A 15,343-nucleotide genomic window follows, 5' to 3' on the forward strand; every position below is an offset into this window, starting at 1 on the left:
TCTCTGCGATTAACCCATCCCGTCGCCCTTCCCCCCAAGGGCAGCCGGGAGCAGACAGGCGTCGGCGAGGGCCGCGCCAGGGGACCAATCCAAGTGCTCCTGCCCGTCTTCGTCAAGGACGCCACAGCGTTAGCGATCTGTTGTTGTGCATGTTTTTCCATTGGGTTTATCTTATCGGGGGGGAAACCCTTGCGAGCACGGGGAGAACATGCAAACTCCACACAGAAAGGCCTGGGAGATACCCCACCTGGGTACCTGGCATCATGGAAACCTGGTCCCCAAGCGGGAATCGAACCCTGGACCTTCTTGCTGTGAGGCGACAGTGTTAACCACTACACCACCGTGCCGCTGTGTGTGTGTGTGTGTGTGTGTGTGTGTGTTCTCTAACCTGTTTTCTGGGGACATGGAGCCTTCAGACGAGGCTGCCCGGTCGCGGTGGATGGTGTGACAGTGTCGGTGGTCGGGCCTCAGCTCCTTATCCAGAGCCATCATGTTCCATTCCTGACGACGGTTCCTTGCCTTCCGAACCTTCTTCACCTCCCTCTGCAACGTCCCGTCAGAAACAATTTGTTTCTTCTCCTGAGAGGGATGGGGGGGGGGGGTATAGAGAGAGGGAGGGAGAGGAAGAGAGAGAGAAAGGAAGAAAGAAAGAGGGGGGTGATATATAGAGAGGGAGGGAGAGAGAAAGAGAGAGAGGTAAGTGATGAATGAGGAGTGTTACATGCATCATCACCCTGAGAGGGTGGAAAGGAATCCCAACCTGAGCAGGACCCAAGTTTCTCTCTCTCTCTCGACCATGTTTGCTCAAAGGTAAGGTCAATTCATAAAGACATAATATTTGACGGCATGTATTAGAAACGTAGACCAAACTATTAGTTTGCTAACGTTTGACTGACTGCGAACTAGCTCTCGTATATCCAGCCCAGTTAGCTAACGTTAGCTGCCAACATGTAACGATACCGCAGATATTTCTGCATCATAAGGTTAGCTTTCTGCATCATAACGTGAGCCTTCTGTATCATAAGGTTAGCTTTCTGCATCATAACGTGAGCCTTCTGTATCATAAGGTTAGCTTTCTGCATCATAACGTGAGCCTTCTGTATAGCTTTCTGCATCATAACGTCAGCAACGTTACCGCAAGCCAGGTGCATAACAGTGGAAATGATGACCAACAAGGATAGTTATAGTTATAGATGTAATGTAGTGACCACCATTGATAGTATAAAGAACTGGCTAACAGACAAAAGAATACTAATAACATGAATACTACTACATGCACTAAGAATGCTCGATGCACTTCAGATGCCATAGTGCAACTTGAAACCAGTAACAACAGGGACAACGATGTAAACAGTAAATAAGTCCTGGACTTTTCGTTTTATCCCTGACAAGGCAAACACAAATGTTGATCTGTCAAAGTTGTTATGTTTGTTGTCAATAAAATCCACTTTGAGCTGCATTTTATGTATGAAAGATGCTCCATAAATGAACTATTATTATTATCTGTCTATGCTTAGCTAATACTCAGCTTTTTGTGTTTTTTTTCACAGAATGAGGTGTGCTGGAGATGTTACTGCCTCTCCCCCTCATCCCTCTCCCCTTATCCATCACCCCTCTCTCCTTATCCATCACCCCTCTCTCCTCCCCTCTTAACTCCAGATGAGGAGTGCCGGCCTGTGGGCACCAGGCTCCCCCAATGGAAGGTGGACATTACTAGAAAGCTAAACAGAATGCTTAAATAGGAATGTTAGAGGTTCTAGAATGTACTGCCATGACATCATCACACACGTTCCAGAATGTTCGGGCGGCACTAATTTTCTAGAATGTTCCTAACAATAGGTCTGTGGGTGAATTATGTACCATTACAATCACTACAGTACTGTATTAAGTTTCAAAAGTAAAAGTACAGTACATATTCTATAGGGTGTTCTTGTATTTCAGTGCATTCAACCCTCGATTGACCTGAAGGTTGTTAAAGTCCATCAGAGACTCCCCTACACTCTCCACCTTCAAAGCTCGCCTCAAAACCCACCTGTTCTCCCTTGCCTTCAACCCCCCCCACCCCTAAACCCCCCCCTCCCCTCCAACCTGATTGATATGTCTCCAGTCTTTTTTTTGTGCCATCAGGCTGTCTCCCCCATTCCCCCCATGGTCTCATGTTCCTTTTGTTTTTGTTTCTTTGTTGTTTTGTTTTTGTTTCTTTGCTTTCGTTTCTTTGTTTGTACCCCTGCTCCCGACTACTGTCAGCGACTTCGGGTTATTGAGAAGCACTATATAAATTAAATGAATTATTATTATTATTAAAGTGGTCCAGTTATGCTGTTCTGTGTCCCTCAGATTGCTGGTTTACAATGTTAAAGTACTTAATCTTCATCAACAGTTGCTGATATTGCAAATGTCAACAGACCAGGCTATTAATCCATAATGAAGGTACTAGAAGATTAAATAATGTTAAATTACCATAGATGTATCACAACACCACATGATATTGTTCGCTATTCCAGTTTATATCGTACATCCATTTGTGTAACTGTAAATCCATGTATATTTATTGTATATATTAAAAATAGTGGCTATTTATGTACACTTTAGTTGTGGGTTTTCTTTTCTAATCAGAGTGATCTATCTTGAGAATGTGTTGTATATGCATTTATTTATATTTATATTAAATATAACTTATACTTAGTGTTATAAGAAAAGCTATGTCCTGACCTGTAGCTGTACCCATTTACTGTGATTTACAGGTATTTTGGTAAATGGTAAATGGCTGTATTTATATAGCGCTTTTATCCAAAGCGCTTTACAATTTGTTTCTCGCATCTTACCCATTCACTCACACATTCACACACCGACGGTGGAGGCAACCATGCAAGGTGCCAACCTGCTCATCAGTGTCTTGCTCAAGGACACTTCGACACGCTGCCCGGGAGGAGCGAGAATCAAACCGGGAACCTCCAGATTACCAGACGACTGCTCTACTCCCAAGCCACTGTCGCCTATTAGGTCTATTTTATTATTAGGTATTTTTACTTTGGTCTCTATCACTATACATTTATAGTTAGTGTAATCAATCATTTGACCTGATGTACACTAGAATGTGCAGCATACCATTCTCTGACGTCTCACCCCTTTATGGAGGATTGTTGGCAAGTGACAGCTCTCACTTTTTTCCTCATTCTAGTGACTAGTGACACAACTGTCGGGTGTAGCTCGTATACTGGTCATATTTTGGACTTGGTCTGTTGCTCTGGTGTCACCCCTCTCAACTGTTCTGCTGTCGATCTCCCCATCTCTGACCACATGGTTGTTTAATTTAATTTAAGTCTGACACTATCCCAAACCAAACAGTCACGTATGTCCTTCCGCAACATCAAAAACATTAATTTAGCTGATCTCACCTCAGGCATCGACAGTTTCCCCATCACCATCCCCCCATGCACCCCGGATCAGCTCGTCTCCCACTACAACGACAGTCTCCAAACTCTGCTGGACTCACTTGCCCCCCTCAAAACCAGGACTGTGTCATTCCCCCACTCCGCCCCCTGGTTCTCCCCTCACCTACGTCTGCTGAAAGCCAAAGGACGTCAGCTGGAGCGGCTTTCCAGAAAAAACGGACTCACTGTTCACAAACAGATGCACCATACCCATATCCTCCACTACAAAGACGCCCTCTCCTCAGCCAAATCCCAATATTTTGCAGATAAAATCACTGCTGGTGCTGGGAACACCAGGGCCCTGTTCTCAGTGGTCAACAACTCACTCCGCCCCCCTGACTCCCTTCCCTCACACTTCTACTCCACTGAACATTGTAACTCACTGATGTCATTTTTCAATAAAAAAATAGCCAATATCCACCAGCAACTGACCTCTCTCATGTCCAGTTGTCCATCTCCCCTAGCTCCACACCCCTCCCTCTCTGCACCTCTCTCCTGCTTCCATCTCCCCTCTGCTGCCGATATATCAAAACTCATCCGGAAATCCAAGCCATCCACCTGCCAACTTGACCTCATGCCCTCCTCCCTGGTCATAGCCTCCCTCCCCTCTCTCCTGCCCCTTATAACTGCAATCATCCATTCCTCCCTCACCTCTGGTTCTGTCCCATCATCTCTCAAATCCGCTGCTGTAACACCGATTCTAAAGAAACCTGGTTTAGACCCCAACATTTTCAATAACCTCCGCCCCATCTCCAACCTACCATTTCTCTCAAAAATCCTGGAAAAAGCAGTGGCTTCTCAGATTCATGCTCACCTCTCCAACAATAACCTCTATGAACAGTTCCAATCTGGTTTTCGCCCCCGTCACAGCACAGAAACAGCCCTCCTCAAAATCACAAATGACCTACTGATGGCAGCTGACTCCGGACTATTATCCATCCTCATCCTCCTCGATCTAAGCGCCGCATTTGACACCATATCTCACTCCACCCTCCTTAACCGACTAGCCTCCATTGGAATCTCCCACACATCCCTAGACTGGTTCCACTCATATCTCTCTGGCCGTACTCAGTTCATTCAGCTAAAATCATTCACATCCCATCCATCCCCCCTCTCCTCCGGTGTTCCCCAGGGCTCTGTCCTTGGCCTTATCCTCTTCATTATCTACCTCCTCCCACTCGGTCGGATTCTCCGTAAATACAGCATCAATTTCCACTGTTACGCGGACGACACCCAGCTCTATGTTTCCTCCAAACCCACTTCCACCCGCCCTCCCTCTTCCCTCTGTGCCTGTCTACAGGAAATCAAATCCTGGTTCACCTCAAATTTCCTGAAATTAAACAGTGGCAAAACAGAGGTAGTCCTCATTGGCTCCAAGTCCACACTCACCAAGCACCCCAGTTTCACCCTCACCATAGACAACTCCTTGGTTTCCCCTTCCCCCCAGGTCAAGAGTCTGGGTGTCGTCCTCGACAGCACCCTATCATTCCATTCCCACATCAATAACATCATCCGGTCCGCCTACTTCCACCTTCGCAACATCAACCGCCTCCGCCCTTCACTTACTCCCAACAGCGCCGCAATCCTGGTCCACTCCCTCGTCACTTCCCGCTTAGATTACTGCAACTCCCTTCTCTTTGGTCTCCCCCACAAACTCCTCCATAAGCTCCAACTGGTCCAGAACGCTGCTGCCCGTATAATCACCAGAACCCCTGTCATCAGTCACATCACCCCGTCCTACGCCAACTACACTGGCTTCCCATTAAACTCTGCATAGACTACAAGATCCTCCTCCATACATACAAGGCCATTCACAACCTCGCCCCTCCATACCTGTCCGACCTCCTTCATATCAACATTCCCACCCGGTCCCTCAGGTCTGCCTCCTCCATCAACCTGACCGTCCCCCCAGCCCGTCTGTCCACCATGGGGTCAAGAGCCTTCAGCTGCTCTGCCCCCCGCCTCTGGAACTCCCTCCCCCCGACATCAGGAACATTGACTCCATCATTTCTTTTAAAACCCACCTCAAAACCTCGAGCCCAGCGCTCCACATTGCTTTCAGTTTAGCTGGTCGTTCATACTAATACACATTGGCCGTATTAGGGGGTGGGAAACTGATGGGTGGGGATCGGGCGTTGTGGACAGCGACTCCTACAGGTCGGTTGGTGCGCCTGCGCAGTAGAATCAGGAAAGTGTCGGGGGCAGCGTGAGCCTCCCACGCGTTACTCCTCGCCACTGAGAGATCGAGCTGCGCAGGTGAAAAGATGCGACTGCTGTTATCTCAAGTACCGGAGGGGACTTGTGCTATGTATGACTTAGTCCACATTGCAGCCGGCTTGTGGGAGGCAAGAAACAGCGTTCGTGACAGGGGAGGGTTGAATTGGATGATACGAAATTGGGATGGGAGAAAATATAGAAAATGGGAGAAAAAGTGGATAAAAAAAAAAACCCACCTCAAAACCCACCTTTTTAGGCAGGCGTATGTCTGATTTAATTTTTTGTCTGATTTTATATATTTTTATTTATTTTAATTTTAATGTACTGTGATTATGAATTTAACTGTTTTTAAATTGTTGTACGGCGACCTTGAGTGCCTTGAAAGGCGCCTTATAAATAGAATGCATTATTATTATTATTATTATTATTATTATTACTGCGTTGGACCACTAAACTAAATGTATCAGCAATAGTAATCATGGATTATCGTCATAGTTCTTGTAATCAAGTCAACTGTAAGTAATGCTTGAGACGTTATCTATAGCTAATGCTTGCATCACCATGGAGGTCTAAGGTAAATGTGTATCTCATGAACGTACTTTTACACTGCATATTGTAACCCTCTCTGTCTGCTTCTAGATGAAATATTTGTGTTATCTTTAAAAAACAGGTCTATTACCTGCTGTGGTAAATCTCCAGCGGCCTAGCCCCTTTCGTGACTGTGAAGCAAGGCTTGCATCGCAGTCAGGAAAGGGGCTGCCTGCAGCCATCGAGAGTCATTCACGGTCGGCTCTGTGTCCGAGTTTTCAAAGGGGGCGTGGCTTAGCGATAGGTCTCCACTGAGAAGTGTCCTCACCTTCTGTTTCCTCTTCTCTTTCCTCTTGTCCTCTGTGTCCTGCAGCATCTTCTCTTTCCACAGGTCGAAGAAGTAGGACGGGTCTGTGTAGAACTTCAACCCCTCCTTATGGTCATCCCTACAGACAGGAACAAGTGCGTGGTTAATCATTTACTCAAAGTAGAAATAACCAGATAAAATAGTACTCTGTTAAAAATAAATATTCTCCTTAAAAAATTCTGAGTGTATGGTATGAGTGGCTCGGGTACATTTCCTGTACTGAGAAGTTTACTAGAGAATGAAGCTTTTGGGTATAAAATAGCTTAAATATTCTGTGGGTCCAAACAAATCAGTCTCCCATTCATTCTGTGTGAAGCGTCTGTGGAGCAGCGCCAGACTTTATACTTGATGACATCACAAGGCTCTGGGAGAGAGAGAGTAGCTTGTGGTCACAAATATTGATGGAACTTTCCTAGGCCATGAAAATAACACATTTGAACCCTTTCACTACCACACTACAGAAGGTTAACCTTTCACTACCACACTACAGAAGGTTAACCATTCACTACCAGTCTACAGAAGGTTAACCTTTCACTACCACACTACAGAAGGTTAACCTTTCACTACCACACTACAGAAGGTTAACCTTTCACTACCACACTACAGAAGGTTAACCTTTCACTACCACACTACAGAAGGTTAACCTTTCACTACCACACTACAGAAGGTTAACCCTTTCACTACCACACTACAGAAGGTTAACCTTTCACTACCACACTACAGAAGGTTAACCATTCACTACCAGTCTACAGAAGGTTAACCTTTCACTACCACACTACAGAAGGTTAACCTTTCACTACCACACTACAGAAGGTTAACCATTCACTACCAGTCTACAGAAGGTTAACCATTCACTACCAGTCTACAGAAGGTTAACCTTTCACTACCAGTCTACAGAAGGTTAACCTTTCACTACCGCACTACAGAAGGTTAACCCTTTCACTACCACACTACAGAAGGTTAACCTTTCACTATACCACACTACAGAAGGTTAACCCTTTCACTACCACACTACAGAAGGTTAACCTTTCACTATACCACACTACAGAAGGTTAACCCTTTCACTACCACACTACAGAAGGTTAACCTTTCACTATACCACACTACAGAAGGTTAACGCTTTCACTACCACACTACAGAAGGTTAACCTTTCACTACCACACTACAGAAGGTTAACCCTTTCACTACCACACTACAGAAGGTTAACCTTTCACTACCACACTACAGAAGGTTAATAACCCTTTCACTACCACACTACAGACGGTTAACCTTTCACTACCACACTACAGAAGGTTAACCTTTCACTACCACACTACAGAAGGTTAACCTTTCACTACCGCACTACAGACGGTTAACCTTTCACTACCACACTACAGAAGGTTAACCCTTTCACAACCACACTACAGACGGTTCGAACCCAGGACCTTCTTGCTGTGAGGCGGCAGTGCTAACCACTGTACCACCATGCCGCCCGGGGTGGTGTGTGCGTGTGTGTGTGTGTGTGTGTGTGCGTGTGTGCGTGCGTGCGTGCGTGTGTGTGTATGTGTGCGTGCGTGTGTGTGTGTGAGTGAGTGAGTAACCCCACCTGTAAGATGACAGGATGTTGAGTGGAGGAGGCTTGTCACTCAGGTTGTACATCTCTCTGACCGGCATGCTGCTCTTGGACATCACCTGCTGGTCCTGAGTGGTACTGCTCTTAAAGGCTTTCCTCATGTTAATGTCTTGAAGGGAAACTGATGGGAGAGAAAAGAGAGAGAGGGAGAGACAGAGGGAGAGAGAAAGAGATTGGGTCTCATTCTCGAACGAAGTTACGACAAAATATTTCGTCTTAGCCAGATTTTGGCCTATTTAAGACATATTAGGGCTGGGAGTGGGAGTCTTCAAATTTTCCTGAGATCTTATTTGAGAGCAGATCTAAGAGTGCTAAGGAGCACACTTAAATATGCTCTCAGCCCACGATCAAATCTCATGATTGATTGACTAATTTAAAATGTTATTATAACTTGACAGACTGTGTTCTCATAGTGATTCCTTCACGTCAACGCTACAGGCCTCCTTGGAATTAATATACTTAATCATAATTAAAATAAATATGACAATATTTGTACGATAAGAAATTACGAATTTGATGTCGGAAAAATAAATAATATGGATTCATCTGATCACAGGGCAGCTGGATTAACCATATCTGAACCAGCTATTTTGGACAAATAATTACTCAGATATTCAAACACAATTATGCAATTATTGTGAAATGATTGAAAATAATAATAATTTAATGCCTTCTGTGGAATTTGTATTTCTTATTTGTTACACATCTGTTTAATGATTAATTATATACATTTGAAAGAATGCAGGTCAACATGCAATGTATCCCATTGATTGGTATACAATGGGACAGACCTTTGTTTGATTGATTGAAAACTTTATTAACAGATTGCAGAATGGAACTCTCTCCCCCCCGAAATCCGCAACGCCCCAACCCTGGACACCTTCAAATCCGCTCTAAAAACACACCTCTTCACCAAGGCTTTCCCCATCAGTTAGTTTTAGATTAAATTAGGTCCATTATCCCCTACTTTCCCTCATCCCCTCTCCCCCCCCCCCCCCCCTACTTTCCTTGCCCTATTTTTTGTCCTGATTGTAAAGCGACCTTGGGTTCTATGAAAGGCGCTATATACATTTGATTTATTATTATTATTATTAGTACAGTACAGCTCAATTACATAAGGGGATGCAGACCAGAGAAAGAATTTCGTCTTGTTTACATCAGGGTCCCCCATTTTCAATTCATCATAACATATATGACACACATGACACAGATAGACAGTACTGCTACATCTATACATTTATGACATACCAGATTTGCAAATACAGTACTGTTTGTGATACAAAAAGAGTCCAGAAAAGAGAGTACATTTGACGTAGAAACTGTTGGAGGAGGTTGGGTATAGGGATGGGTGGGGGATAGACTTACACTGTACAAGCAAAACTGTACATTGGAATATTGACAAAACCATACTTGGTCATTTACTGTACATTGGAGGGGGTTGATATAGCTATAAACCTGCATTCCTTCGAATATATCATTAATCAATTAAACTTATATTGAAATACACTATATAGCCTATACACCAACACTGAAATGACAGTGGATAAATAAATAAGAACTAAAGCTAATCGGTAGAAATAGACTGCATTAATATTCCATAACAAGTCTTGTGTGCGCCTACGAATGAACAGTAGCCTATAGGCTTATGGAATAATAAGCCTATACTGCGTTCATTCATTACGCCCGCCGTAGGCTATATATATTATATGTCATTCATTCATTCATTCATTCATATACAGTACTGCGCGCGCGCGTGTGTCTGTGTGTGCGCGCGCGCTGCGGCAGGTGTGTACCGCGAGCTGTATATGATGCCAATACATTAATCTAATCTAGTTTTGATGGGCGCAAGCGTGATTACGAAACCTAGCCGCATTTCTCGGAGACGCTCTCTGATTGGCACTGACTGACGCTAGGTTTCGTAATCACGCGGCTCGCAAAGCACGGTACGCAGGGTACTACGACTATGCTTGCACCTCATGGTACCAAAGCACCTCAAAGGCACTAAAAAACAAATTACAAACATCTCAAAACAAGCTAGTCAGACAATTACTTGACCTGACTCCTAGAACCCACCTCACCCCTGCCCACTTTGACAACCTAGGATGGCTTAGAGTAGACGACAGAGTACAGCAACTTGCAATGGGCCTGGTCTACAAGATACACTACGCGACCAAGGTACCCATGTACATGTCAAAATACTTCCCAAAGGTCAGTGAATACCACGATCACAACACCAGAGGGAGCTCCACAAATCATGTAAAACCCAGATTCGGCTCAAACAAGGGACTAAACACGTTTCGCAATTATGCCACATCAATGTGGAACGCCCTGCCTAAAGCTGTAAAGGAATGTGAATCACTACCCACCTTCAAAAACACTCTCAAAAAACACCTACGTGAGACTGCAATTCGAAACTGGCCCCCACAAATGTCCTAACCTAGTTGTACAGTAAATGACCAAGTAAGGCTTTGTCAATATTCCAATGTACAGTGTAAAATGTGTGTGTCCCCCCTACCCAACCCCCCCCCCCCCCCCCCCCCCCCACCTCCAATGTACAGCCCTCACCCAACCCACCCAACCCCACCCCACCCAACCAACCTCCTCCAATGTACAGTTTCTATGCCAAATGTATATACACTCCTTTTCTGGACACTTTTGTATCACAAACAGTACTGTATTTGCAAATCTGATATGTCATAAATGTATAGATGTAGCAGTACTGTCTATCTGTATGTCATATATGTTATGATGAATTGAAAATGGGGGACCCTGATGTAAACAAGACGAAAGTCTTTCTCTGGTCTGCATCCCCTTAACAATTGTATGTATTGAGCTGTACTGTACTGTACCCATTCTGCAATCTGTTAATAAACTTTTCAATCAATTCAATCAATCAAACTTCCGCCATTCCATTTCACACAGCTGCGTCACTAGTTGCCTTATAAGGAACTATGGAGGCGGTGTTTTGTATGCAAATGAGCTGAACGGGAACGCGCTTTGGAGTTTACGACAGAATGCCATTCTCCAAGCAGATATCAGATCATATAATTTCTGCGACCGTTTCAGCCACTTAAGACATATCTCCAGCACGTTCAGGACTCAGAGTGTACTTGTCATAGATTATGTCTCAGTGGTTCCAAGATAAATCTTCCAGAATATATCTTTGGAAAATTTTCGGGAATGAGACCCAATTGAGAGAGAGAGAGACAGAGATGGAGAGAGAGACAGAGAGAGAGGGAGAGAGATAATGAGAGACAAAGAGAGGGAGAGAGAGATGGAGAGAGAGAGGGAGAAAGAGAGCAAGAGAGAAGAGAAAATGTGAAACACAAAGAGAGAGGGGGGAGAGAGAGATAGATAGAGAGAGAGAGGGAGAGAGAGAGAGGGAGAGATGGAAAGAGAGAGAGAGGAGTTCAAAGGAAAGAAATGATTAGTAAACATGATTTTTTTTTTTTTTTTTTTTTTGGTCTTTTTCCCCCTCCATTTTCCCTCCGATTTTTCTCCCATCCCAATGTTAGTCATATGCCAATTCCCAGTCCCTTCCTGGTCGCTGCGCTTTACCCCCCACAGTCAGATCATTTTGGGAGAGTGGAGGCTACCACGTGCTTCCTCCGACACACGTCCAGCCAATCACCGCTTCTTTTCACCTGGCAGCGCGGATTCTCATTGAGAGGGCGTAGCGTGTGGGAGGACCACACTATCCCCCTCACGTCCAATCCGCGCTTAGCAGGCGCCCCGACCGAACTGTAGGAGTCGCTGTTTACAACAACCCGGACCCACCCCGCCAGCTTCTCCCACCCTCTGATACAGCCAATTGTATCAGTGCAGACGGCCAGCCAAGCTGGTGACAACCCCGGAGCTGTGAGCTGGATTCGAACAGGCGAACCAAGCTCACAGCTCCGGGGCTGGTGACGAACGCAATCTCCGCTCGACCACCTAACCGCCCTAGTAAACATGATTTGTAAATAATACACATAATACACAAACAAAATATAGAGATTTCACACTGCGTAACTCTGAGGTGGTGAATGAAATGTCGAGTGGGCCATTTGTTCAGTTTGAACCAGGATGAATGTGGTGCTATTATGGAGGGCAGGAGAATACACAAATCACAACAAATTCCTCTAACCCCATTGACCGCCATTGACCTCTGACCTCACCTTCCTCTACTGTGGAGTCCAGCTGGGTGACCTTGACCGCCAGCCGGTCAATGCGGTCCTGGAGAGAGTTGGCACGCAGGTAAAACGTGTTGGCCTCGTTAAAAAGCTCTCCAAATATGTCCTCTGCATGTTTACCTGAAGAAGAGCACAGGAGGACGAGGAGAAGGAGGAGGGGAGTGGAGGAGAGAGACGGTCGAGCGAGGTAGGATAGAAAGAGAGAGAGAGAGAGATGATTGAACAAGGTAGAACAGAAATAGAGAGAGAGGGAGAGATGGAAAATGAAAGCGGGAGAAAGATGGTCAAACGAGGTAGGATGTAAGTAGAGAGAGAGAGAGGGAGAGAGAAGGAAAAATCATTAGTAGACTGTAAGCCGTAGCCTGAGCCCAGTACATTACCAGAATGATATGTAATCAATAGACCGGTAATGTGACACAGGGCAACATCCTTGAGGTCTAAAACGGGAAAGGACATACGAGTCAGCCTTGTATCTGAAATGAACCATATTCATGATCAGTGACTATATCATATCATATCATATTTACTGTGAAACCAGCACACATCCACAATAGCTGCAACTGCATATGTGCATGCATTCACACACGCACACACACACACACACACACACACACACACATACATAAACACACACGCACGCACGCACGCACGCACACACACACACACACACACACATTTTTGTATCCTAACTTATGTCCTACATACTACGTGTATTTTTGTATCCTAACTTGTGCCCTACATACTACGTGTATTTTTGTATCCTAACTTGTGTCCTACATACTTACTACATGTATGAGTGTTTGTGGAGGTTCCCTTCAAAGGCTTTTGTTCACACCTGTCTCCCCCTTGTCCTCTCCGCTTACCTGGTCGTCCCTCCCCCTACCTGGTCGTCCCTCCCCCTACCTGGTCATCCCTCCCCCTACCTGGTCGTCCCTCCCCCTACCTGGTCGTCCCTCCCCCTACCTGGTCATCCCTCCCCCTACCTGGTCGTCCCTCCCCCTACCTGATCATCCCTCCCCCTACCTGGTCGTCCCTCCCCCTACCTGGTCATCCCTTCCCCTACCTGGTCATCCCTCCCCCTACCTGGTCGTCCCTCCCCCTACCTGGTCATCCCTCCCCCTACCTGGTCATCCCTCCCCCTACCTGGTCGTCCCTCCCCCTACCTGATCATCCCTCCCCCTACCTGGTCGTCCCTCCCCCTACCTGATCATCCCTCCCCCTACCTGGTCGTCCCTCCCCCTACCTGATCATCCCTCCCCCTACCTGGTCGTCCCTCCCCCTTTCCCCAGCAATGGCTTAACCTATTTTAACCTAAAATTCGCCTAAAAGTACATACCCAAGTAAATGGAAGATTGCTCCACTTCTACAAGGGCCAGTTGCATGTTCTTTGTATCTAGGGACATCTATGGACCTCTGGGAATGTATTTCCAGTGTCAGAAATATTGTGTCTGTTACTATGCTTGAGTAAATTGTAATGAACCAAAGGAGAATATAAATTATTATTATAAAAAATATTCTTTCATCTTTGACTGTGAATAACACCATGCTAACATTGACCAGATGTGGAAAAATTGCGACTGAGCTCATTCAGCACCTTCTTGAGATCAAGTGTACTAAGGATCTAAGCAAATGAATAAAGGGCAGATTATTTACAGGTTTTTTTTGTAGATACAGTACTGAATTTTGCCATCTGGACACATGTAATTTGAAATATGAATATTATAGAATATCAGGCCTATAAATGACCTTATCCTGTTCCACCCGTGGAATATTTTCGCCTAAAATATATACCTAGGTAAATGGAATATTGCTACACTTCTACAAGTACCATTTGCATATTCTTGGTATCTAGGTACATCTATGGACCTCAGGGAATGTATTCACAGTGTCAGAAATATTGTGTCTATTACTAGGCATGCTTAAATTGTGATGAAACAAAAGAGAATATGAATTATGATTTTTCTTTGAATCTTTGACAGTGAATAACCATGATAATAATGACCAAACTTTAAAAACTGCCACTGATCTTGTTCAGTGCCTTCTTGAGACCATGTGTACAAAACATCTAAGGAAATTAATAAAGGGAAGATGATTAAACAGGAGGTTCTGTAGATACAGTACTGAATTCTCCCATCCGGACCAATGCAATTTGAAATATTATTATAGAATATAGAATATGATGCTCATAAATTACCTTATTATAGCCAATTCGCACATTTATATATATATACATATATTATCTAATGCCCGAGTTCAATTTGGATTTAGTATCACCAGGCGTGCATGAGAACAGATAATGATATCTACTGTAATTTACTGTACCTTTTTATTTTCACCACAGTGCAACCATTTTGAAACTAATTTCAGATCTAATTGTTGCTACATGCCAACAATAGGGAGGAGAAACGAACTGCGTTTCAATATTTGTCAAAAACGTTACCTCTTGTGGCTTATTATCCCGAATAATAACAGTTATTGAAATAATTCATTCAGAACGCTGAACTTTGAACCCCCACAGTATCTGCCAGGAAGTGTAGTTCGGAATAATTCCAACACTGATCCACAGCTATGCATCCCCTCGACAAAATGGCCGCAAAAAACTACAATTCCCATGATTCAAATGTTCCAAAATGGTCGCCGTCTTGGAATAGACTTCAGCAAATCGAGAAGTTAAAACTATCTAATGGCACTTTTAACCTATTGCTAAACTAACGTATTGATGATAATATACATTCTACATGCTTTTGTGACATGTTAGTGATGTTAATACTTGAAAACGTTTGATCAAAAAATCGCTAAAAATATGCAACACTGGGGGGGCTCCAGTAGCTCACCGCGTATCTCGGCGCTATTTCTGCGTCGGGAGGAGCCGTGCTGCGTCACGGTTCTGGTTGACTCCGATTTCGATTCCCGGACCCGCCGTCATTTGCCGAATGTCTTCCCCTGTTCTCCCTCCCGTTTCACTCTACAACGGTCGGTCATGCTTGACCAGAAAAGCGATAAACGCTAAAAA

General features: G+C 44.6%; 1 protein-coding gene across 1 annotated transcript in view; it reads right to left on the reverse strand.

The window, feature by feature from the left end:
- Nucleotides 1–15,343, reverse strand: part of wasf3b (WASP family member 3b) — a 64,510-nt gene that overhangs the window by 6,685 nt on the left and 42,482 nt on the right. Inside the window, exons 3-6 of the mRNA XM_084325557.1 lie at nt 12,316–12,450; nt 8,132–8,279; nt 6,508–6,625; nt 389–579 (exon numbers count right to left, since the gene is read on the reverse strand). Coding sequence (XP_084181683.1) covers nt 389–579; nt 6,508–6,625; nt 8,132–8,279; nt 12,316–12,450 — 592 coding nt within the window. The remainder of the gene's footprint in view (nt 1–388; nt 580–6,507; nt 6,626–8,131; nt 8,280–12,315; nt 12,451–15,343) is intronic.

Source organism: Notolepis coatsorum, assembly GCF_963971535.1.
Source record: "Notolepis coatsorum genome assembly, chromosome: 12".
In the NCBI taxonomy this organism is placed as follows: Eukaryota; Metazoa; Chordata; class Actinopteri; order Aulopiformes; family Paralepididae; genus Notolepis; species Notolepis coatsorum.